This window comes from Phallusia mammillata, chromosome 1 (assembly GCF_965637545.1).
Source record: "Phallusia mammillata chromosome 1, kaPhaMamm4.hap1.1, whole genome shotgun sequence".
Taxonomy (NCBI): domain Eukaryota; kingdom Metazoa; phylum Chordata; class Ascidiacea; order Phlebobranchia; family Ascidiidae; genus Phallusia; species Phallusia mammillata.
The window spans coordinates 10,768,608-10,795,132 of record NC_137252.1 but is presented as its reverse complement, the minus strand read 5'-3'; the positions used below and the strand labels follow the sequence as shown (position 1 = coordinate 10,795,132).

General features: G+C 38.1%; 3 protein-coding genes and 2 non-coding genes across 5 annotated transcripts; 3 read left to right on the top strand and 2 right to left on the bottom strand.

The window, feature by feature from the left end:
- The first annotated feature begins 2,617 nt into the window (after positions 1-2,617).
- LOC145208947 (beta-hexosaminidase-like) lies at positions 2,618-13,460 on the top strand. The gene is made up of 18 exons (XM_080079193.1): positions 2,618-2,687; positions 2,950-3,104; positions 3,612-3,750; positions 4,106-4,340; positions 4,951-5,099; positions 5,417-5,522; positions 5,902-6,022; positions 6,253-6,339; positions 6,414-6,523; positions 6,912-7,112; positions 7,521-7,658; positions 8,900-9,055; positions 9,179-9,280; positions 9,354-9,480; positions 10,101-10,275; positions 10,512-10,675; positions 11,779-11,930; positions 12,231-13,460. The coding sequence occupies exons 1-18, from the start codon at positions 2,654-2,656 to the stop codon at positions 12,505-12,507; spliced, it is 2,628 nt and encodes an 875-aa protein (XP_079935319.1). The 5' UTR covers positions 2,618-2,653; the 3' UTR covers positions 12,508-13,460.
- Trnas-gga (transfer RNA serine (anticodon GGA)) lies at positions 8,138-8,211 on the bottom strand. Its single transcript has one exon. It is a non-coding gene; the product is annotated as a tRNA-Ser (tRNA).
- A 69-nt stretch (positions 13,461-13,529) lies between the features above and the next one.
- On the top strand, positions 13,530-13,611 carry Trnal-aag (transfer RNA leucine (anticodon AAG)). The gene has a single exon. It is a non-coding gene; the product is annotated as a tRNA-Leu (tRNA).
- Positions 13,612-14,411: 800 nt separating this feature from the next.
- Positions 14,412-20,481, top strand: LOC145209441 (EGF-containing fibulin-like extracellular matrix protein 1). The gene is made up of 9 exons (XM_080079727.1): positions 14,412-15,099; positions 15,307-15,562; positions 15,884-15,983; positions 16,483-16,565; positions 17,368-17,490; positions 17,867-17,977; positions 18,275-18,407; positions 18,966-19,136; positions 19,712-20,481. Exons 1-9 carry the CDS (start codon positions 14,959-14,961, stop codon positions 19,878-19,880), a joined length of 1,287 nt encoding a protein of 428 aa, XP_079935853.1. The 5' UTR covers positions 14,412-14,958; the 3' UTR covers positions 19,881-20,481.
- A 149-nt stretch (positions 20,482-20,630) lies between these two features.
- LOC145209439 (uncharacterized) lies at positions 20,631-24,655 on the bottom strand. The gene is made up of 5 exons (XM_080079722.1): positions 23,158-24,655; positions 22,295-22,346; positions 21,990-22,113; positions 21,108-21,294; positions 20,631-20,943 (listed from the first exon to the last, which is right to left on the bottom strand). The coding sequence occupies exons 1-5, from the start codon at positions 24,383-24,385 to the stop codon at positions 20,849-20,851; spliced, it is 1,686 nt and encodes a 561-aa protein (XP_079935848.1). The 5' UTR covers positions 24,386-24,655; the 3' UTR covers positions 20,631-20,848.
- Positions 24,656-26,525: the final 1,870 nt, after the last annotated feature.

Below are 26,525 nucleotides of genomic sequence, written 5' to 3'. Positions count from 1 at the left end.
CCCATAACAATTCATTTTTCCCTCCCTAATACACTACATTGTAGGTGTTGAACCAACCTAAGATCTTTCAAAATTGGGTCATTTATCAACGTAATAGGTCATATTCCCAGAGTTTAATTGTCTATTTAAAAACCACATGCAAAATATAAAGTAAATTTCTCACCTTAAGTTTCCAATTTAATACCGCGGTTGGGAAACGTTAGGTTAAACCAGGTAATGCTGAATCTCCAAATATTAGCCGTTGTTTTTCCTTCTTGCCACCAGTGTTAACACGAGATGTTCAAAAATCGGAAAGTTGTTTTCAAACATGGGTTAATTGCACGTGTGAGTTCACAGGGAGGTTAAATGTATTGGGTTCGGTGGTTTCTTATCCTGTCGAACCCCACCCTCTTTCCCAACACGGGTGGTTAGCGTTTAGGGCTCTCAAGAATGGTTCCACCAACGTTTCCCCCTCAGTCGTCCTATACTCACAGTGCTCCAATCTCAATCCTTGATGGACTCCCGCCACATAACGGTTCATAAAACGATGTAGCTGCAGCGCGTTTGATCATAATCCAACAATTGCGTCATTTACTATTTTGCGCTCCATAGCGTTGCGCAGGTATTTGCGGCTTGGTGATTGTTCAGTGTCATTGCGACAACATTTGTGCTTTTACCAAGCAAAATAAACTCAACTCAGAATGGGGCCGTAACTAGTAAAGGTTGGCAACCACGGCGCTGGACCGAAATATTATTGGATCAGTTTCCGAAGCCAAATTTTTAGCGAAAGAGTATTTTTTATCAATGCTCGGCCTGCATTGCACATATTTTAGCACAACTGTGCTAGGGCGCACATATTTTATATGCCTGCCTTTTGACAATCTACTGCTGTTGCAAAGCTTGAAAGTCTGTGGTTGACTCGTTTACGATTTACTGTTTACGAGTTTTCGTCACTTCGATCTCAGCGATTTCAATGTGTAAGTCGAAGAAATTACAGCCTAAGCGTTACTGTAGTAAAAGCACCATTTACAACGTTTTCACAACTAAACAACAAAGCGTGGTATCCCGTAAACGATTCAAATAATCTCCACATAAAAAACGTCGACAAGGCAACGAAAATACAAAGCAGTTAAAATAGAGATTGACCAATCAGCGATGTGGAATTCTGTTGTTGAGCTTTTTCCCTGGGTTAAGCAAACAGCTTTATTTGTGAAAGCGGTTGTACGTTTAAAAGGTTGGTTTGCAGACTACCTGCAGCAGACAGTGGCGTTTGCTGCAGTGTTTGTTCGTTGTTGGAGCACTTAGTAGGTATTCGCTTTCGAGTAGATGTTTTTTGAAGGTTTTAGAAACCTGTTAGTTAGGAATCAACAAACTGAGTATGAAAATGAGTTGAAAGAACAGATTTTACCAGCTGCAGACGCATAATATACACTTCTCCCACGTAATGCATACACATAATGCATATATGTTTTATTATGTAACATTTCTCAAGCCCATTAATTTAAAGTATTTATCGTATGTAACACAAAGTGCGAATTTCTTACGGTTTTCGATAAATGCTGTGACATTGTCCGTTCCGATATTTTGATGGGAGCTTTTTCTCGAATGTACATTGTTTACAGCAGAATTACGGAACTGTTAAGGCTCAACCAGCAGCTGAAAAGGTTTTTTAGACCGTTGACTTTCTGCAAACGTAATAAACAAATAAAAAATATTGGAATAAAAAATAGGCTTTTGTTGCATAATGCTGACATATAAAGGAAACTGTGTGTTAAAAAAGTTTTTTCAACGAGTTGTGCGCAAAAAAGGATCATTATGGTCACCCTAAAATATACTATGCTAAAATTTGGGAACAATAATTCGCCACGAATGCTTTTTTCGCTTACCTAATCATTTTGTTAGAGATGTGCGAAAAGACTTTGTCTAATAACGTTCATGACTGGATGGCTAGAAGTCGCTCGCCGTATAGAACTCTAATAAACATAGGAGCAAAAAAGTACATGTGAAAACTGTGTGTATGTCTCTACAGCAGCATAGTACCCCAATTATTACAAAAAAATCTAGCCAAACTAAAAATATCTACCCAAAGTTTACACATTAGGGTAACGATTTAAATTGATCTCATTGGGTATCTCCGAAGTTGTTCGTTTAGGCGTCCAGCCAAAATAAATAATTACTAGCTTGCAAAGCGAGAGAAACTCGATTATTTTATGGTTTTCGGATGCATTTTTATGATGGAAATTGGTTTAAATCGATTTCCGAGCCAATAAATACGGTTAATCTTTATGGGGGTGTTGCGTGCTATTATGCCTGGATTTAATCTTAGTTTTTACGACGACAGTCAACAAGTCGTGCAAAGTGCAAAGGAAAACAAATATTTGTCAGGACGATAGTTTTGTTGGCATCATTGCTAGAAAGAATGTGTTAAGTAGGTTGATCAGATACTTAAGGCTCACATCTTTACATTTGTTTGGCGTAAAATGTTACCAACGGAAACCCACAATATTTAAACTAAAAAGATAAAAAAGATCCCAGGACGTTAAGGGTATCAACGTTTTTTTTTCTGCAGGTATGCGCCTAAATTTATAGACTGGTTTATTCTGTGTTTAACATTATTTTGCTTTCTATTAGAACCTATTTAAAGCAATTTCAATCATTATTGTTGTACAAAACGATGATTTTGAAATGTGTACTGTTTTCGGTAATAGGTAAGTCTTTGTGTGATATTTTTCCCTAAATGTATTATATTTTTCCCTTTCCCAACTAAAATATGTCCGTAAAATTGAGTTGTCGTAACAAGCATTTATATCTCCAATATATCTGATATGAAACGTTGGATTCCGAGGAACTTAAGCCACGGTTACGTTCAAACTTAAAAAATCATTTATATGCAATAAAGGCTTTCTAGACCGCTTTTTATCTTACCCGATTAAACATACGTTAAATGACCCGAATAATTTTTTTGCACAGTGTCGCTGGTTTATTCCCTCGACCAAGCCACCGTCAACTACATGGGTAATAAGCTCAAGATTCAATTTAAAGTGGACAGCAACCTAAATGGCAACTCTGAAGACTGCGACGTTACCATAACTCTCACCAACACCGGAACTCAAGCTATTCCGAGGGTAATACGAACTGTTATTTAGGCCGTTCAGTTATCCAGTTTGAGACCATACGTGATCTGTTTTGTATATGACTTGAGGCATATTTTTCAATCTAAGCAAATATAAACCACTATTACGTTTAAAGGCATAATTAACCCCAAAAGCAACATTTACGGAAAGCTCACTTAAAAACCCATTTTGTCCTAAAACTTGGTCCGCACAGCAAATCATTCAAGTTGCCAAATCTTAACATGCATAAGCTAGAAACTTGGCCGGCAATTTACATACCTACCCAAAAAACCTAATAGCACAAACTAAATTGAAGTCATCAGTTCCATTAAATCGAAAAACAGGTAAAAATATAAAATGATCCAATGGACTCTAGGTCTAGCAATTAAATACACAGCACGACTTTAAACGCTGCTGTACGAACAAGAATGAAACAAACATTATATTGAAGTGGTGTAGCATGTGTTCCATTCATCTCCTCTCTCTCATTTAAACATTCCAACCAATTTAATTGTGCAGGCCGACTGGCATATCTACTTCAACAATCTATACATGGTTGAACCACAAACGATCAGACCTAACGGAGCCACAGTCAACGGATTTCTTTTCGAACACGTCAATGGAATACTGTTTAGATTTTCACCCAACGGATTTAATGGTACGTTTCTTTGCGTCTTGTTGAAATTTTAACAATTGTTTTTGGACGTGCGACACTTTTTAATGATTTTCTCTGTTCATCTTACTTGAGAATGTGAAACCGTTTTTCACGCAAAAATGTACTTTTTAAGTGTTTAACCTCATCTTACTCAAAATTCCTGAAATATTATCACATTGTACACGGGTATTAAACCACTTCTTTGCTTTAACGTAAAAATTTAGCAATTGTTTTGGGTCGTGTGGCACAAAAATTGTGTGTGTTCAATGTTTATTGATTGGTCAATTTACCTCATCTTACTACAAGTTCCTAAAAGTCTATTGCCTAGCCCTAAATGACAGTATGCATTAAATCACAGGTTTAGATCCTGGAAACGACCACCAAATAAAAATAAAAATGCAATACTGGATCGTTTCACGTACAAGCATACAACCTAATTGGTATGTAGTGAGCCCGAACACAGATCCAAAGGTGTTGGTGTTAACGGAGGACGTTTTTTCGGACTTTGTCGCTCCTTTTGACTCACCTGATTCGTACAAACGATACGACGGCGACACGTACCATCCATTTACAGCAGAGGAACGCTACGACAAGTAAAGTGTTGTTTTATTTTCAAGGCCTGTCATTGATATTGCCCTTAAGGGTTTGGTATACATTACACTGCTTTATTACAGTTGGACCCAACTGGGAACGCATACATAGGAGATGGTTATAGCTTCTTGAATACAAACGTTTTCAATACACTAGACATGCAAATTTCATCCCCAGCTATAGAATATCTAGCCCTTCCATAGCCATTTGTTAAGAAAACCATTCGTTATTTGGACCATTTTTTCGAAAAAAATGGATATGCGATTAACCGGATTCGTCTGTACATGCAAACTCTATCCTCAGCCAAAACAAATCTTGGTTTATAGTTTCTTCTTGTTGTAGAACACCAATTTTAGTTGCTAGGTGTAAAGCTAATGCCATTTATCGACTTATCGGTGAATTCATAAGGCATAATCAAAAAATATATATGCATAGATATGCTACACAAGGTCTTGGAACATATGCTATAATATTTCATTGTTGCTAGCGATTGCGCTTGTACAAACATGTTGACCATTTTTACTAGTGTATAGGTAAAACGGTAGTCAACTACAGAGGTATGCTATTTCCTTGTTTCAACATCAATACATTTTGTTCTCTTTGGAACGATAGATACAGTAAATTCAAATCTGACGCGGATCCGAAGCCAATTATTCCAACACCTTCGAGTGAAGAAATGAATGAAGGTCAAATCGAACTGACTACGACCTGGAATGTAACTTGCGTTGAACAGTTTCAAGAAGAATGCGACTATCTTCAAGGTATTGAGGTTAAAATATGTTTTAGTTTGTTTTAAACAAGTTAGGAAACTTGAAACATACTGTATTGTTATAAAGGAAATGTTCTTTGGCCAATACCGTATCACATTAGGTCCAGAAAACTAAGCAATGAAAGAGTTACTAAACTGGAAAATCTTTTTCACGTTAATATGGCATATAATGTTATAATATCTTGCTGTTAAAAAAACACCTTAAAGCAGGTATAGATTTAGTCAAAGCTGTGTCATTTTAAGAATATTTTCCTTAGTACTTAGTAAGATAAAACAGAAATAACGCAAACATTTATTTATATTTGTCAGAACATTTTGGATTAGATGGATCTGGTGAATCTAAAGTGCTTTTCGAGATGGGAGAAATACAGTCTCAGCCAAAGAGCGACGAATCGTACAGTCTGGAAATCACCGGGTATCTGTTTACTGCGAATCTGTAGAGTTGCAAACATATATTTAGCCTACATTTCATTTACTTTAATTGGGTTTAGCCCTAATTATAGCGCTCAATTGAGTTATTCTCCTAGCCGCACTGTGCCAGTTGGTAACTTTGGGTTTAGTCTTATTGAAATCGACAGAAAACGGCTTGCAAGTCAAGTTACATGAATAACACGAAATTTTTTTTAAAACTGTCGGCAAATTTGTTAGTTTTTCTGATTCGGGTAAACTTAAAGTCTTTGATTTATATCGAATTTAATCAACTCGTTTCTAAAGTGAGACTGGCTGGGACTTGTGCGTGTTAATGCAGCGTTGTTTGATTGCAATCTATCTGCAGTATTTATGTGGTTTTGCAGTTCATCTATTGTCATTCGTGCACCGGAGGCCGCTGGAGCTTTCTATGGAGTGCAGAGTCTTATATCATTAGCACAGAAGTCAGGAGATGGTTCGTGGTCAGTACAACAAGGAGTAATTTCGGTAAGTTATAAAGTTCTCGCCAATTCCGTAAACTTTAAATAGTTGCACTGAAAAAAAAAACGGTCAAAAATTTGCTTTGTACCTCATTTAATTTAAATCCGTCGGTAGGCCACTAATTAACTGCACCTTAAAGATTAATTAATCCCGCTTCCCGCAACAAACTCAGTAAAAAGTGTGCTCAAACGCATGGGTGTAGAACTTTGTGCACGAACTTCTTTTTTTGTTTACAGGACTCTCCGCGCTACCAATACCGAGGAATGCATTTAGACGTCGCGAGAAATTTTGTCCAAAAAGACGACGTCATAACCTTGCTTAAGGTAAAACTTTCCGCGCTACTTATTTATGCACCTTTACTGTAATGTACCCAAGTCCAAATACTTCATTGTTGCAGGCGATGGCAATGTACAAGATGAACAATTTCCATTTCCATTTAACTGACGACGAAGGTTGGAGAGTTGAAATGAAATCTTATCCTGATCTAACATCGATCGGCGGCAAAAGGTCTGTACTTTCATGGACTGCATTTAAACTAATAGCAAAAACGACCACAGTAACATTCAATAGAACAGTTAAACCAATGGACGACCAAGGATTTTATCGCCGATTGGTTTTGCAATTTTTTATTCTTGAAAAAAGATAACCAGTAGTGACCCCTGGCCTAAAACATAAGATTAAAAAATTGCATGTGGGTTATCGAAACGTTATCTTTAAATAAATATATTGGCTTAACTTTTTCTGAAAAAATATTTGCATTTGATTTTCTGGTAGTCATGTATTTAATCCATAAGCAACTTTTTCTAGCTGTTTTTTATCAACTTGTTGCATTGGCGTGCTTCTTAACCTTGCAACAATCTTTTTGCGACACAGTTATTTGATGTTCACTTTTCAGAGCACACGACCTCAGCGAAACGACAAGCATCATTCCACAGTTAGGTTCGGGTCCAACCGATCAAACGAGCGGTAGCGGGTTCTACACAGAAAGCGAATACAGAGAGATTTTGACTGAGGCAGACAAACTACACATTCGAGTTATTCCTGAGATCGATCTGCCCGGACATGCTCATGCAGCTATTAAGGCCAATCTTGCGTAGTAAGTAGGATAAGTACTTGTGCCCTAATTTTGTTTTTGTTTGTTTGGATTTAGGCAAGGATATTCAATCATATACAAATAGGATAACTAGATTTAAAGGCACCTAAATAAAATAAGGATACTATTTATTGAGCTGCGTAGAATTTACGAGTACATGTAGTAAGAAAAATAACACTTCTGTAAAATGAACGAAACCAAAGCTATTTTACAATTATACAAACTAATTGCACCTGTGAATATTTTTAAATACGAAAGAAATCCTATTTATTTGCTTTCGAAAAATACCAAAAAAACATGGGGATTTTGGTTCAGTAAGTACTTTTGATGCCGCTGACAAAAAAGGCTGTGTACCAATGGTTTGTAAAAAAGACTAGGATTTCGGATTATGTTTTTCCAAATTATTTACAGTTACAACAGATTAGTCGAAGACAAAGACCCCGATGCAGCGGACGTACTAATATCAGACCTTAACGATCCGACAGAATATGAATCGGTTCAACTGTTCACAGACAACGCAGTTAACCCTTGCATAGGCGGAACTTACAGGTTGGCAAAGCTCACTTAGCGGTTTTCAAACAACCTGACTCTTAAATTACGCAATCGAATTTTTCATGATGAAAGGAACTCCCTCTTAAAAGTTTATGTGACTTAACTACCTCAACGTATAATCTAATCGTTTTTACGACCAGCTTTTCTAAAGGCGCAGACTTTCGCGGCCCTTCATGGGTCACGTTCTCCATTCAATTAAGCAGATACCAAACCCATATGCTACCATAATGATGTTTTATTCCTTTTTATGTGTTTATGAGTCGATATATCTGCATTAGGGATGAGCCGAGCCAGAACCCGAGTACTCGGTACCGGATGCTCGGCCGAGCAGTTGCACAAACTGACCCGAGCGTTAAATTTGCATGTTCATGCCCTGCTAACATCACAGCACGCCAGGCCCATTGAAGGCGCTATACCGAATCAGCCGGTCACCAAGCATTCACCACCATATGGCAAGGCGTAGGCTAGAAAAATCTAGCCTGCGGTGGGATTCGAACCCACGACAGGAGTCTTTCCGGGACTCGCGCTCTACCAACTGAGCTACACAGGCCCAGTGGAGAATCCGCCTAAAGTCGAATCACAAGCACCGTTGCCTGCCTCGTATGCTGCACATGTCAGCTTCGTAGTAGGGGATCGCCAGATTGACCAGTATCAGTTAAGATGAACATAAATTCATAACTGGGATCAGCCCTGAAGCGTCTATGCAGACCAGCGATCCCTGCTAACATATGTAACAAGTGTTCTAAAGGGTGTCTATGAACAAAAAGTAATGATTTTTAAACTGCACTAGATGGTGGAAAAAATGGGCATGTACAGCTTAATAAAACACCGCCGGTGACGTAAGAGGCCTTGTAGAGCTAAAACGTAGAAAGGGGATTTTTGTGACGTCATAATGCACCGAGCGTGCTCGGCCGAGCACCGAGCATTAAAGTGAGATGCTCGGTGCTCGACCAAACAGAACATTTGCAGTTATGGCACATCCCTAATCTGCATGACAGTTTTTATTTGCTGCAAATTTCAAAAGCTTATGCACAGTGGTGGCAATGTGCCTGGTTACTTTACTAGATACGTGTTACCATTCTGCAACAGCTAAATGCATATGTGATAAAACCACAAATGAATTTGTTGGTTGAATTTTAATTTACGCATCGTCAGCACATTCGCTTGCATTCCAATTCTGACATGTTTTTTTTTGTCCAAACACACTTGAATTGAGAGTATTTTTGTTTTTTTCCCAGCTTTGTGCAATCAGTGGTACAAGATCTAATTGAACTGCACAAAGACATTCAGCCATTGACGGTTTTCCACCTCGGAGGTGACGAAGTGGCAGGCGCTTGGGAAAATTCCTCAAAATGTCATGAACTTTATGCTGCCACTACTGATTTCCCGTCAAGGTAAATCCAAACACTGCCAGTTTGCTAATCTATTGTGTGTCTGCTTTTTAATGAAATTGACCTAAAATTGCCACTTGTTTTGGAATGCTTAGCTTGATCCATAATATGTCTTTGGTTTTGCAGTGTTTCTGATTTACTTGAATATTTCATGCGCAACGCCAGTGCTTCTGTCTTAACTGCTGACAACCAATTGAAAATCGGACTTTGGGAAGACGGAGCTATTGGGTATGAATTTTAGTGAATTTTATGTTTCTAAATTTTGTATGATGTGCGTACAACGTTTTGCATGACATCGTAGCAAGGAAGAGACGCTGTTCGACAAAACTCTGCTTTCGGATAACGATGTGATCACTTACACATGGCAAACAATATGGGAGTGGGGCTTGGCTAATCGTGCATACAAGTTGGCTAATGCTGGCTATAAGGTAAGCAGAAGGAAAATAATCAGTTCCAGATGCAAGGAAATAACCCAACCTTTTTTTTACTTTAAACATTAATCAGAGCGAGCTATTTAGGTCCTTTAAACTGTGGTACAAAGTTGCAAGCGGCCCAGAAACTATAGGTAAAAGCCTGAAGCACGACCCAAACTGGATTTGGTTCAAAACCAAGCCCAAATAAACCTGAAAGATGTAAAACTGCTAACGTGAGAAGTTAAACCACAAAAGTTGCTAAATATTGTTTGTAATAAAAATAATATTAATACTAACTTAAAAACTAAGTTGATAACCCTGAAATAACTATGCTCTTTACGTCAATCAGCTGATTTAAGCAAACTGGTGTGATTTTAGTTCTCACATTAGTAACTTAACCTCCCAAAGTGTAATTTGTGGCACAAATGAGACTCTTCAAACGAAGCCAGCTAAAACGGATTTACTCTTCTGCTATGGTAGTTTATTGATAAAATGTACCAACATATTACAACATGAAAACGTGGAACATAAAAGCATTAATGATTTTATTAGCAGCTTCGGTTAAAATTGTTGTGAGGCGAAGCTAAAAAGCACTAATCTGGCTCTATCTTGTCAGTTTTTCACCTGTTTTTCAGGTAGTAATGTCACAAGCGACACATTTGTATTTTGACCATCCGTACGAGCCAGATCCTGAAGAACGTGGCCTCTACTGGGCGACACGATTCACTGAAGCTTCGAAGACATTCGGTTTCATGCCAGACAATGTCTACGCCAACGCTGATGCCAAAAGATCCGGGGAGCCATACACTCGTAAGACCAACCTACCTGTCTTAAAAGCTTTTGACATTTCCGAAAGGTCTATTTACAGCGCAGTGTGTAGTTAGGCTTCAACGCTTTGTATCAGACAAGAAACTGTACTTTTTTACTCCTTTATTCAACATATGCAGTTGCACGCACGTTCATTGTGGTATTTTTAAGAGATTAGAAAAACAAAAACGATGCAAAAAGCAAAGCAACGTTTTTTGAAACAATCCTATTTTTTAAAGGGGACGAAATGTGTGCAGAATTTGACTGTGTGGAGTTGGAAATACCTGAAAACATACTTGGAATGCAATGCCAGTTATTCAGTGAAACGATTTTAAGCCAGGAAAACTTTCATTACATGGTTTTTCCGCGACTTCTGGCTTGTGCAGAACGGGCTTGGCACAAGGTATGTCGTTTCCACTTTTTTATATATTGTAAGTTTTTAACACTGGAAAAAGAGAAACATTACTATGAGATTTTCCTAATTGAGCTTTCTGTGGCACTTAATTAATGTGGATTTCCAATTTCACCTTTTCATATGTAACATTTTTTTATAAAAAAACTAATACTTTGATTTTTTGACAGTTTATATACCACCAGAGTGACGAAAATAGACTTGTAAGGCTAGACACGGTTGTCACGAACTCTAGTAAAATAATAATCAAAGTGGTGAATTACCTATAGCAGGGGTGTCAAACTCGCGGCCCGCGAAGCCCTCCAATGCGGCCCACGAACACTCAACAACAATTGTAGAATTTTGTCAAATTTTTATCTAATTATAATACATTTTTTCTACTTTTCATAGTGACAGCTATGATTTAAACAGACATTTACAGAAAGTTAATTTATCTCTCATGAACATAACGACAGTATTTAACCATTCAGTCAAGGGCGTTCAACCTGCAGCCGTACGGCCACACGTGAACATGTTCATTAAAATATATGTACTGGCGGTCGTGATGTAATCAAAACTCCTTTGCCAAATGTTTTGATTGCTCTCAACAGATTTTATGTTACGGAAAAGAGTATTACCAGCTCGGAAAAGCCATATGCGTCAGACTTTTTGTAGACCTATTGTGTGCAAACAATGGAAAAAAATCACAATATGGATTATGACGTCATAAACAGTTAAAACAGAACTTTGTAGCTCAATCTGTGCATCAAGTTGGAAACTAATCTGGGCTTTTGGGGCGTGAAATTAGGATCTGCAATGCATCCGTCGTGGCGAGAAAAGTTGTTTAAGTATATAAAACTAGATTAAAAATCACATGCGGCCCTCGGCATAATTTCCAAACTGCAATGTGGCCCCCGAACCCCACGAGTTTGACACCCCTGCCTATAGGCTGACCTTAAAAGGCCAGTTGTAGTTGGTCGGTTAAATACAAAAATTAAGTAGCAGTTTCGTGCGAGTATGTCTATTTACCAGAAATCAAAAAATGTTTGCAGTGTGCTAGACCTTGTATATGCTATTTCGTCTGTAAAATTTAGAAAAAAATATTTTTTACCAAGGCTCCTTGGGAAGCTACTCAAAATACAAATAACGTAAACAAACAGTCACGTGATGCCGATTGGTCACGGTTCGCTGCCACTCTAAGTGACAAGGAATTCGGGAGATTGGCGGAATTGGGAATCGCCTACAGACTATCACCACCCGGAGTCAAGTACTGATATTAATTTTCAATGTAATATCGAACTACAGTAAACCTCGGTTAACCTGGATTCGGTTAATACTGATATTGGCTCAACTTGAAAAAAATCGAGTTACAAATAATTTGTAATGCGGTACGGCTTTAACTAATCGACATCGGTTAATCCGGGCAATTTTGTGGCCTGGAGCCCTGAATTAATCGAGGTTTACTGTATTTGGTTCTGCTCTTTTCGTTTGTGCAGCATAAAAAAGTCGAGCCTAAAATGCGCTTGGATACAACACAACAGCTATAAAGATGTTTTTTGTGTTTTAGAGAAGAACAGGGTCAAATGAAGGTTGCTTGTGAATACCCCAATATGCCGGTTCAGTACAGTGAAGGAGGAAAGGATTGGCAAACAGCAGTGTGCGGCGATGATGCACTTGTATTTTCCAAGGATGCCAGAGTTGAATTTAGAACCGTTTCAAGAGGAGAAAAAACAGAGAGATTTAGTCGTTCTGTTGTGGCTCGTTTTAATAAGGGGCAGAAAATGGCCTCAAACATGTTTATTTTGTCCTTCCTAGCTCTTGTTGCATATTTGTGGCTGTTGTAGAATTTGCATGTGACAGTGTTTTTGGTTTTGCACAACTTGATTAACTATTGTCACGTAATTGATAATTGTTGGCTATATGTCCACATTGGGCTCTCTGCAATTAAATTATGTTGAAGACATTTAAAAAACTGTAAGAATAATTTAAGAAAATTGTGTTACTCTTTTTTACAATTTTGATACTACTCTCGATTTAGTTTTGTTGTGGAGTAAAGTATTTGCTTGTGTGACTATTAATCTATATACACTCTAAACCAGTGGTTCTTAACCTTATTCCTTACTGCACCCCTTTCAAATCACCAACCCATTTTCGCACACTCTTTGTAATTGCTTAAATAACAAAACCGTTGTATTTTATTTTTTACACAGCATCCCCGTACCTCTAGAAACAGGTAGTGATCGTACCCGTAGGGTGCGTGCACCCCTTGTTAAGAGCCTGCTCTAAAAAAATATTTAAAATGTCTGCCAGTGGCAAATTATAAGCGGTCAAATGACCCTTTGGCTGGTAATTGCATAATAAGTTTATCAGCAAATGATGGTTAGCTTGTGGCAATAGGACAATGCGTTGATGCAATGAAGTTTGCATGCCCACGTTGGTATATTAAAAACGTTTTGGACAAAATCTGATTGTAAAACATATAATTTGCGACGAATCACTGCATATAAAAAAACTTAAGACTCGAAGATCTGAATTTTATGCACCAGTCATACGTAATGTCTGCAAGTTCACCGACCAAGCTTTACGAATTTAATTTGCCACTGTTAGTGCCTATCATTTCATAGGTTGTGAAACATGAAACAGTATTTTGAGTACTTTGTTCACTGTTACTATTAAAGCATAATGCATACCAGCATACTTTAACCTACCGCCAGCCAGCCTTTGTAAGACACAGAGAAAAACAATGTGACATATGACACTGAACAGTCAAAAGCAGAAAAAAATCTTCCAATAATAATGCGGCAATCGTGTAAACGTTGTATGTAAGTTACATTCTTATAGGGCAGACGAGCGGTTTTGCAGGCGTGGTAGCATGGCCGAGCGGTCTAAGGCGCTGGTTTAAGGCACCAGTCATTTCGATGGCGTGGGTTCGAATCCCACTGCTGCCAATGTTTTTTCGTCGGACAGCTTCTGTTCTTTTTCAAGTAAGATCCTGATGCGTTGTTGCATATACAAACGTCCAATTAGAAAAAGCACATTTTTTTCAAATTTTGATCATTCACTTTCGTATGAATGGAACTTAATTGTATCAAACACAATGCGTGTTATCAAACAAGTTTAGAAGACGTTTCATCAACATTCTTAAAAAGAATCCCAAAGTAGATCATTACGTAATGTCTTCTAGGTTTGCAGCTGTGCTGGTTCGTTGAATTGGATGGAAAATGGAAAAATATGTTATTGCAATGTAAAGAATTGCCCTGGCAACAATTTCCTGTGTACCACCGTGGTACTGGGAAAAGACTTGATTTCACTTCTTTAAGTCGCAGTGAAACATGTGACCAATAGTTGCTCTCTCGAACAAAAGTAAATTTATTGGTTCATTGCTATGCAGCTTTAAACAGCGACCGAATCTTTAAACAGATATTTTATTGTCCAAACGCAAGATTAGCCTATGTATAAATGCATGCCCTTCAGACTTGTCCGAAACGACAGTTCCGTGCTTCTTGTCAGAGTTTTAATTATATTTATGTTTGAAACTTGAGATAATCCAAACCTTATTGCGTTTCAGGTAAACGTGAGAACAAAGTCTTACTTTAGATCAGTCACTTGCGCACGAACTTTGCGTTGTCGGACCACAAGACGCCGGGAGGCGGCAGACACAATGGGTGTTTTGTTTCCTTACGAAACCCGCCGGCGCTGCAGCATCACTAATTTTGCAAAAGCAGATTCCCGCACACCACTCAAGGCTTTTATTTGCACATCAGAACGGCACAGAAAAAGGCCTAGATTAGAGAGAGAGGGCAAAACTTACACATTTGAAGACGCTGGTCATAAATCAGCGTTCAGGATTCGTGAGTTAAGACTTTGTGCTTCGAGATTTCGCAAGGGTTTTTGAACTTCTGTGCCTATGTTTGTTAAAACATTGCGTTTATTGGCCCAGAGCTCCTTACAGTCCTGCAAAGCAGACACCAACTAGTTTACTATAGAACAATGCAGCGTTATCCGTTGTTGGATGTAGCCTAAAGGTTATCGAGAAAGCTGTAATTGTACGCTTTACATCCACGGGTCAGTGCTGCCTCAAGTGTCTCCTCACCACCGGGGCCTCGTCAGCAGGATATAGGTTAACGCTGTCTACTCATTCTAAGTGACAGGTGCCAAGGTTTACACACATAGTGCGTTGTAATACGTTTTCAAGGTTTGTTGGTAAATATCTTTGCAGTGTTGGCGCAAAGACGCATAGCAAGTGTGTATTTTACTTCGGCAAACAAATCGATTGAGGAACAATAGTGCCAGGTATGAATTGTCGAATTACCCACCGATTGCTGCTCGCCGTGGTTGCCATGACGGTGATGACGTTGTATGTGCAAGCCTGCCCCTATCACGACCGACTGAGGGAATTGGCGCGTCAGCAACGAGAGAGGATGGCCGAGCTACGGGTACGTTCAAAATACAACGCTTATTTTTTTCAGTTAAGGGGGTGCTGAAATCACGATGTCCTATGGAAAACGGTTTGTTTTAAGTGACTTTGGGCTACAAACGCAACTGGAGCAAATGCATGTTTGTTACATCAAAATATACGTTTTAAATCAATTAAAATACTAAAAAAAACGCCATTGATGTATAAACAGTTTGAAAACTTTTAGAGGCGACAAAGTCTGCATGACGCTCGCCAAAGCGCCATTCATCAAGTAAGGCAAAACCTTGGCGGCTCACGCAGTTCCCACAGCCACAACCATGCCTCACACGGGCATAGACCCGCTCCTCGGCCGGCACCAGTGGCTGGAGGAACTAGGCACATAACTCAAGTCCGAAGGCCTGTTTCATCTAGCAGAACGCATCGCTATTATCCACAAAGCCAAGTGAATGGCCACACCGATCAAATTGTTAATTCATATTACGGTAAGACTTGTGTTTTCTTGGTTGTAATTCTTTCATATTTGGAAAGTGTTGTTTTTGGAACACCAAAAGAGTTATATGTGAGGTGTGGTTATATTTAAGGTTTTTGTATATTACTGGACACTTCATTGAATACTGCTTATGCTTCTTTGCACGCAGGTTGTCCCATTTTGACATTGTTTGCTTTTCTAACTGAGTATATCGTTTGCCCGAAATGATAACTGTTCAGGAAGAAACTTCTCATGAGATACATAATATTTCTCACCAGCGACACTTGATTTTGTTTTTAGGTATTAATTACAAAAAGTATTTCATTTTTTACAGTCCAACCTGAACAGCACGTTCCATGTCCAGGAAGCAACATATATTATTGTCCAATCGGAACCTACTGTAAACACCAGCGTGGTTCTTCAACACCGTACAGGTACTCAATTCCTATAAATTACGTTTTGAACTTTTAACCAACTCCTTTACATACATACGTTATAAAACACTGTTTACATGTTGTCAACATAACGCGTGCAGGCTATGTGAAAACGAATTAATAGTGAATTTTGTGAAGCATCGTACGTTATGTTGCGATTTTTTATTTTTTTTATTTACACAAATGATTTTTATTTGTGTAAAGATTTCGTTTTTTCTTAAAAAATATAATTACCTATGCAAATAAACTTCCAGCACACTTAGAAGGCTAGGTCGAAAAACGCCTCAAGGGCTTACCTACTATTTGATGCCTAAATCCGGATTAAAATGTGGTATACTTCTAATTTTAGTTTTATTGGTCTGTGTTCATTGGCTTAGGTTTCTCTCTAACGTTTATGTAAGTGGTCGATATAGCAACCTAAATCAACGACTTGGTAATAAGTGTGGTACACACGTCTGCTGCAATGCTGTTACCAATCGCGTGTAATAATATTTCGCAGATGCATGTACCAGCGAACCGTGTACTCCTGCAACCCAGGTTTTAAGCAGGTCAGCCTATCGTCAACCCAGTTTATGTGTCAAGGTAAGGTTGCCACCATGCTTGACCCCTGAGCAATTGCTTCCGTTCTCACAAGGGATTTGCAAACCCCGAGATCGCTGCAATGTTGCTGTTTTAAACGATACCACCCAAGTTGCAGGACCGACCTGCAATACGTCTTGCTTTAGGTTTGCCGACAAAAAGCGTTTGGTTTGCACAATGTTGTTTTAAAGTGCTTCTGGTGATTACAACTTATGTGAACATTCTAAGTAACGATGTTATTTTGCAAAATGCAATTGCGCGTCTAAAAATTAGGACAGTTTGGATCCTTTAACCGTGTTCGAGTTGCGAAATTTAGATTTGTACGTTTTATTGACAAACACTTTTTCGGACAAAACATTTCGATTTATGATTTTCATACTTATAGAAACGTAATACAGCTCGACGTTACACTATTTAGACGTCGTAAGCATCAACTTTGCTGATGTTTGGTGTGCTAAGCTTTTGTCGGCTGGAGTATTATTGTTGGAAAACTAAATTTGTAGGAAACTGGTGAAACAGTTTTTATATTCATGTTGTAAATACCTACTTACGTAATTTTGCAGCTAATGCGAATAGACATTCTGTTGGCCGCATTGTTTAGTCTTATCAAAATCGAAATTGCAAGCATTCTGTTATGTATGTTAATTATAAGTTTATTAGTTGCAGTTGCGACTAAACATACTGATATAGTGGCATTTTTTGTCAATTTGCATTATTAGCTAAATGATATCACATTTTTCCACGCAAAAGGAAAAAAAGGCTAAACAAAAAATGTTTTAACGTTTTGATCAAATTTTCTTCACAGACATCAATGAATGCGAAAACGCAACGCTGAACACATGCGAACAAGAATGCATTAACACCCGCGGAAGTTACAGATGCCTCTGCGAGCCAGGATTTGAAGCTGGTCTGACTGGAAGTTGTGAAGGTCGGTCACTGTGACACTATTTTGTTGCGTTTAAAAACTTACACGTATATGAAGAAAACAACTACTTAAGTCTTGGACCCTTACGCTTTCAAAACAATACGCACAGTTAAACAATGCACATAGTGACTGGCGACATCAGTTATTTGCAAATTTGTGAAAAATATGTAACTCTACCAAAATACCAAACAACATTTAAAAATGTTATGCGCAACTTTAAAAAAATGGAAATACATTTATAAATTTTTAAACAGGTGCTACTCTTGAAAAAAATATTATCATCTTTTTTTGACTTGAAATTTTTAGTATCTTAAATACTGGTAGAAAAGTCTTTTATATTTTTGGCTGTTTATGTAATCAAGTTTGATTTTGTTCTCAGATGTGGACGAATGTAGCAGTAATATTTGCGATTATCAGTGCGAAAACTCAATCGGAAACTACACCTGCTCTTGTCCCACCGGTTACAAGAAAAGTGGCGACAGGTGCTTTGGTAAGTTATAGGATCCTATTGGATTCGCATGCGGTTATTAAGCTGCATATTTCCGCCATACAGAATTGTAAATCGAGCATGAGGCTTGTAGCTAAGCCTGGTTCGGTTTTCAGTTTTAATAAAACGGGCGAAATTCGGCCCTGACTTTGAATTAAGCCACTTTTTTGTCGTAGATTTACGGTAAAAATAGAGTTTTGAGCTTCATTTGGGTTGGTCGAATTCCGGCCCCAATTACAACTCTGCTCCTATAAGCCTCATCGCTGATTTTGCATTTTACATGTCTCAATTAATTACCAGATATCGACGAATGTGCGGGAGAAAACAATTGTCTCGAAACCGAAAGATGCTTGAATATGTTCGGTGGATTTGAATGTCAAGTATCTGAAGAATGCGAGGAAGGGTATCATAGAACATCTGGAGATGCTTTCGGGTAACGTGCTTTTCCGTAGAAGTTGAAAAAAAGTAACGACAATAAACAAGCCCCTTTAATTGTATTTAAAGCTTATGTTTCAGCAAAATATCCCTCAATAAAACACAAACGAATTTGACGACGACAAAATAAACTGTCGAAACGCTGTGATGTTTTACGCCCAAATACTGTCTTATATATTTTTGCTTAAAATATGTATTTTGTGGTAATCATTTTTTTAAAATGCCGTTTTATCCAAAAAATCGTTCATCGACACTCTTGATTATGGACAGTCTAGATATGCTCCTAAAACGCTATTATGTTTTTTGAGGCTTAAAACTTGATATTTTTTCAACGCATTTTGTCCAGAGTTGTAAAAATGTTTAGTGGTGTGCTTAGAAATGCAGAAGCAAAGTGTAGCAACTTAAAACACGTAGGCGACCTTGAGTAGGTCATGTACCTAGGTTTACCTTGTTCTAAACGGGAGGTTACATATTATCAGCAATGCCCAGGCATGTAACCAATTTAGTCCGTTGCATGTTAACCTTATCTTTCTACATACCTTTTTTGTTTGTTCAGACCTTGCGTTATCATCAATTACGATCGGTACAACTACACTGTACCAGTATCGATAGCAAAGAATCGGTATGGACTAAGATCCACATACCCTGCTGGTTCGACTGTTGGCCGAATGAATTTTGGAGTTCGGATTCACACTTTTGAAATTATCGAGGGAAATGAATTTTTCAGGTAAAATTTTACACTCTGGTGAATTACGTGGAACATCATGTAGTTTTGCGCCAAAGTAAGCACGTAATTGTCACGCACATTTCGAACTTGTAGCCCTGATCACTAATTTATATTTTCCTGACCAAAACCAAACGGTATGACATTATGATTTTCAACCAAACAAATGAGACGAATTTAGTAAGCCGTTTATGTTCCTTGAAAAAACCAGTTACACTGCCTGTAAATTATTATGTTTTGTACGAACAACTACCATAGTAGTGATGCTTTTAAATTAAGCAGATTCAGTTCATGCTTTTCAGGTATGATCAGGTACGGTACATCTCGTTTTTAAACACTGAAATAAATCGAATTATATAAATACAACAAAGTATTTGGTCCCTTAAACAGACAGAGAGAAACAACCGACCAATAACTGAAACTTTTATACATCAACATAAAGCTCCACAGAAAACTGGCGTATAGATTGATAGTGATGCACATTTGAGTATGTTGTCATAAACAACCAACACGAAACATAATGACTTGCGGTTTTCCGTACTTCTGTAAGCTTGCCCCAACCATTTCATTATTTTAAGGGTGTACACAAACCCCCGGAGATACGTATTGCACATAAAAACCAAAGTGCCGTTGGAGGGCGCCGGTAATGAGTATGTGCTGAGATTGGATGTGGTACATTATAGTTCGGGCATACCTATGAAGAGTCGTGTACAATTCGAGTTTGTCCTCTCGGAGTACAACTTCTAGGTTGCCATAAATTAGCATTTTCTGAAAGTACAGTCTACAAATGCAAGATGTGTAATTTCTAACACCAAAATTTTGCTTTTCGTTTGACAATGTTATGAAACATACTTTTGGTATATGATTGTAAATATGCTTTAAACTGTCAAACTTCATTAATACACGCTCAAACACAAATACAGATTAAAATTAGTTTAAAACATTGTAACCTGTATCTATATGATGTATAGTTCCTGTTCAAAATGTACGTAAGTTCCGCTTTTCAGCGCAGACTCTCGTCTCGCTTTTACTCACAACAATGTTAACGCATCCTGCCGTGTTTTAAGTGAAATGCTAAAGTGTATTTTAAAAGTTGTGTTTAGTTTGTACAGAAGCTTCACGCTATCAACGCCAAATATACTGTTCTCGACTCATGTTGTAACACTCATGTCATTTAATTACCGATCTTAAAAATTAATTGTGGTATTTGACAAAGTTTACATATTTAATCAACATAAAGTTATTATCGTTCGACCTAACTCGAGTTTTGTCATTGAAAATAATGTGAATAAATAACAAATGCAACCATAGCTTTGTCTTTTATATTTTGGGGCTAATTGTTTTTTTCACTTTTGCTGAAATTGGACTTTTCTCAACGGTAGCTTGGCAAAAAAGACAGAACTATAACGGTAAAAAAACTATCAAAACTGTTTTGCTAATTCTTGAAAAATAAATAAACTATTATTCTCAACGAAAATTAAACCTAAAACATTGTTTTGTGTTGACTTTTTATTTTTGCAACCAACATAAAAAGCAAACGCGTATCACACAAACAAGGACAATTTGCCCTTTACCACATGTCCCTGCAGTAGGATAGTTAATTTAAAGTAAGCACAAACATATTTGAAGTAAAAGTATTGCACAAACATTAATGGCGCATAAACCGTAATTGGAACTTCTGCAGCATGGAATAAGTCATACACGATGAAGAATGTTTATTGTTGTGGCTCATGTGCGCCATGTGGTGGACATGGGACATTTTCGCCAGGCTCGAGCTTCTGTTGGGACTCTAATGTTTTTCGGTGCATGCCTGCATTAAATTGAATACATGTATAACTACATACTTAGTTTATGTATGTTTAGATAACAAACGCCAATATTTTGTCGTAGTAAATTTTGAGACTGTGTGCTATCGTTATTAAGCCACTAAGTTCCTTTCTTTAAAAACGCGAATTATAACAAATCACTGCTTACCAATCAGCCAAGGAGCGAAGGACTCGTTTTTGAAGCCGTCTTTGGCACAGGCGTTGATAACAGTCTGTGGTAGAGGGATTGAATGCCGAACCATAGCCCCGTATAATCCATACTCGGCCATTACGCTGCTGTGTCCCCAACTGTTTTCACTCTTGCGCCATTTTGCACGACGGTTTTGAAACCAAACCTACAAATAGCAAATGTTAGTTGGTCACTTGCAACAAATACGTGTAAGCTATTGGTATTTTTTTGTGAAAATAAATTTAAATCTATCAACTATAGTTTGACATCTTGTTGCTTCGAATCTGCCCTTAGTTGCGAGAGGTTGTATTATTCCAGCCAGCGTTTAGCACCTAACCAAGTTAAACGCATCATGCGATTAGTTTGAACCCATGTTACTGTAGGGTCCCAAAGGAACGCGTGTGGCAACGACGTGTAATTAAACGGCAATTATAACACGTTTTTATCGGCTGTGTTAGACGAAAATTAAAATCGAATCGATTCGGTTCTCGATCGGACAAAATTGAAAAATTCGATAATTAATTTCTTGGTTTGATTACGCTCCCCAGCGGATTTCGATAAACTGGGTTATTTATGCCACCCAAGGACGAGGTGTACAGTTAACACGTGGATAAACCGATAACGGGCAATCATCTGCTATCGCATTAATTTAGTGACAAAGTCACAAATGAGCAGCTTAACGCGAACAAATATTATTTATTTTTTGCAAATATGATAGTCTTGTTCTTTTTGTCAAATGTGCACGGAATCAAATAAATATTTAAATTTCGTTGCTGCATTTTTATTTATTGCAATATTAAGAAAGCAATTTGTCTCTTTATGAAAAAGCAAAACCCATTTTCATGTAGCTTGAGTCTTTACCTGAATTCGTCCTTCTTGCAAATTGGCTTTCTTTGCGAGTTCTTCTCTTGCTTCTGGATCTGGATAATGTGCTTTTTCAAATGCTTTTTCTAATTCCTCAAGTTGCGAACTGGTGAAGATTGTCCTAAAGGAAAAAAATCAAATAAAATTTAATTATACATATTCAAAGCCATTTAAATACCTAAACCGTTAATTTTTGTAATTTTTGTATAAATTTATTACTTTCATGTTTTGTCGTGCGGCTTTCTGGTGCAACCCGCAAGTTAAGGATATTTATGTAAGTGACAATCTAAAAATATCATTACCTGTTTCGTCGCTTTTTCTGCTTTTTTGAATTGGAACCTTCGTCATCAGAATCTAAAAGTAAATAAATATATTTTGAAATATGCTTGATCAGACAGCAGTACACGGATATTGGTCATGTATTGTCAGACATGAAATTGATTCAGACATCCATTAGTGAGATTTTAGTTTAATCCAAACAACTGCAACGATTTGTAAGCTGATAATGCTGGCGAGAACATCCACAACGAGAATTAAAATCTATTGCGCGCAACGGGAAAGGCGCAATACGAAAACATGCCCATGGAACGCTTGGACGAATCCATTGTTTCATTACACGCATGGACGCCATTTTGCTGCCTTGTCAAGCGGGTAGCGAATGTTTCCGATGCTTGCATTGAAACAAGACAAATTCGTCACACTTTAACAGCGTTTACGTCACACTGTCAAGACAGAAAGTTTCCTACGCGCTACACTAAATCGCACTTTAAAGCCTCGCTGTTTTCACAGCATTACTTACGGCCAATTAGTTAAGAGGCGCCCATTGTATTCCATATGGCAGATCGGAAAGAGATTATTTGTGCTATTACAATGGATTAAAAAATGTGCAGATAGGGTTTAAGTGGAAAAGATGTTTATTGGTGCTAATAATCTTATGTACCTACGATTAGGATCAACATTACGATATTAATTCCCACTTGAATGATATACATGTGTTGCAAAAAAACATTTCAGTGCTGTGCAAGTGTTATTTGGTGCTTAAATAATTTTTGGTTACATGCGCATTGATTCATAACTTATATTAGGTATAAAAAATGACTGTGGCATGGTTTAGAAACAAAGCAAAAATTTCATAAATTTTTAAAAAACAACAAATAAATTGTACCTTTGTCGATTTTTCGTTTTCGATCTTCTGTAAATAACATGGAAGTATGTGTGTTTCGATCCTGTAACCCTTCGCACGAAGTCTCATTATTGCGATCTGAAGCAAGACCTTCACGTTGATGAGTTTGCGCTCTCACAAAACTGCTTTGAAAAATCTGATTGCTGCCTAGCAACGGATGAAATTGTTGTACTGGACCGTGGGAGGACAGGTCCGGCTTTTTACCCTGTGCAACTGTTTCCAATGTTTTTGGTGGGTAGGGAATAGGTAAAGACGGTTTTGCATGGTACGTTGTTAAGCCCACTGGCGGTTTATTTACAAGTCCAACTTGTGGAAAATGTCGATAACCAGTCATCCCGGAAAGGTAGAAAGAAGTTAGAAGGTTAAGGTTTGCGTAATTCATCAATGGGTTGTTGCTAATGCTGCTCGACCATTCTGCGTTGGTCCTACATACTGGCCACGATGGTTTACTGGCAGTGGCTGCCTGAATTGCTTCCGGAAATGCTATTCCCATGCTTGCTGTCTGTTTACTGTTACTCAAAGCAGAAAACGGCAAAAACGGCTTCTCCTTTTCCGCGGAACTCCTAACACTATCGTCACCACTGGTTTTCAAATGGCTACCTTGATCTGCTGTCGCCGTTGCTCCGAGTTTGTCGTCACTGAATGTCTGTTGCGTTTTACATGGAAAAATTGAAGCACAATTACGTCTATCTTCATTGTCCACTCGGATTTTATCCGCTGGAGTAAGGCGATTTTCGCCACTTGAATTTGTCCAATGTAGCGCGTGGATGCTGTCATCTGTTCGTCCAATTGCAACCCCATTACTACCATTTCCAATCCGCGATCCCCTCTCCAGTCCTGCAAAGGGCCCTCGAGAACCCCGAAATGTTTCGCATAGATTCGTCTTATTTGCACTTGAGAACGGTATTACTCGCGATTGCACGGCACTCGAAAGCTGCCAATCGCGACAGTGAATGTCCTTGGATACATCGGTGTCTAGAAATTGGTCTTTCCTGTCTTCGGATAACAGGCGACTTATATGGAATGATCCCTCATCAAATTTTCGAGCCTTCCCCTCTTTTTGACAGCAATCTACACCTCGATGGGTTGCTTCGGAACACTCGATATCTTTACTGGGTCCTTCGGATCCCGAACTAGCGCTGCTTAGTTCCGATTCGTCAACGCAACGTGAAATCTGGTGCCGACTTTGCGTGGTAAGTGTGGAAAGCATTGCGATACCTGTGTTGGTCACGGTCTTGGTTTATTTTCTCTGGATATTTAAGATGTAGCACACTCTGCAAAAAGATAAGTAGGCTATATGTTAAATCGAAAATCATATAATTTTTGTACCACAAACAAATATGCTAATGGGCCCGAAACAAAAACTCTCGACCAATTTATTTTCACTTTCTCGGCAACTATGCATAAAGTAAATGCAGAACATCAGCTTGTCGATACGGTCAGGTCACTACATTTAAAATTTGTTGGAACAATGTACTAAAACTCCCAATAGATACACATTTTGGACAAACAAATTATTGAAACGTTCTTTATGGTATAACTACAACCCAAATCCCGTAAGATAAGTTAAAGCTACAATGTGCAAATAAGTCAGCGAAAAGTTGAAACTTGTTCTTGGAAAAACGGCAAATATTTTATAATTAAGTTATTCAAATCGACCAATTTATATTTGTAGAATAAAATAATATCAGGCTTAGTACAAATCAAAACGATGCATAATATAAGCTTATCTTTGTTGCCCAAATGTAATTCTCCTTTTTTGCTTTCTTGCTTACTACACTTCCAAACACTGACGGAATTTTGACTCATACCTTCACCCGCATTTAGATTTTGCATTTAACAAGTCCTAACATGGTGCAGCGCGCCTTTGACTCCTACTTAAATGCACTTGTCCGTGCGGTAGGGGAAAAAATCATCAATATGGTGTCAAGCAATCAACATCGCCTTTCCGCCGTCAATTTATCTGACTAAGAGGTCGCGCGGCCTTCCTCCTCCAACCCGCCACTGTGACGTAGCTAACATACGGCTTACGACAATTTAAAGAGATCGACGCCAAGACGCGTCGCTGGCGTCAGGGCGCCCTGGGTTACAGCACAATGACATATCGACTGACGGAATTGGGTAAACAATGCACGAAGAGCCTAATCGAGCTTTGTTTTGTAATTAATTCCGAAAATGGCCCATAGAGCTGGGCGAGCGCTTAGTAGCGGTCGGGGTCAAGGGGAAAGGTCAGTTTTGTAATCGCTTGTCCAACCATTTAGGCAAATGGCCCTACCCCCTTTCTTAATGGAAATTGTCATCCGATTTCTGGGCACAAAGCAAGCGCGATTTACCCGATTGCGTCTTGATGCTTGTGGAATGAAATTGATAATCCATGTTGGGATTTGCATTTTGCCAATAAGTCAAATGGACAGAAGAACCAAGAATTTAATCTCATATAAGATAACGGTATTTATTTTGGTGTTACAGCATATTAACATCATCATTAATAATATTAAAAAAAAACGGTACACTTCAAACAAAATTTTACCTGTACACTTTCCAAAAAAGACACAATATTTGTGAAACGTTTTGCACAAGGATACATCCTTTTTTGTTATCAAACAAGTCACAGGCAAATCCACAAGTTTGCCTAAAGTAAGACCAGTGTGACGTCACAATTACCTAATTGTTTGAGGCGAACGTTTTGTGCGCTCCAGGTTTCTGCTTTCAAAACCAGCAGTAGCAGGTGTTCGTACTGATGTAGGGTGGTGTGCTGCATTTTGTTGAAACGGTGGATCATAGTAGCACCTAGTATAACTACTGCATGGCTGAAAATCTTCACAGATGCCCCACGAGCAAGAAATAACAAGGTACAGTGAGGTAAACGTTAATGCCTAAATATTTTTCAAACAATTAAAACTTTTCAATGTTTCAGCTTTTCAGTTTTAGTGTAACGTATTGTTTTGGACAGGGCTGTGTATTAAAAAGTAAAACATCATCATGTTAAATAAGTATTTTGAAAAGTAAAATTATCTTGGTGAATGGATTTAACACATTGGACAAAAACTATTTTTCTAGAAACAGAAATAAGAAAATGGAACCAAAGTGTGTCAAAAAGGTCAGCTCTTATAATATTTATAATTTTATGTAGCGATACTTGCGTTGCATTATGTTGTCCAGATTTTTGTTGTCTGTCAGTCAAATTGCGTGAAACCAGCCAGTAGTTGACTGCAGTCTAATTCAACGGGCAAATTGTTTTGACAGTTTACGATGAGTTAGTTTGTAAGTTACGACAGAACGAAATGTGTTCCAAATTTTGACTTACCGTTCAGAAAAAAACGTTACGAAACAAAATACCAAGGTTTATT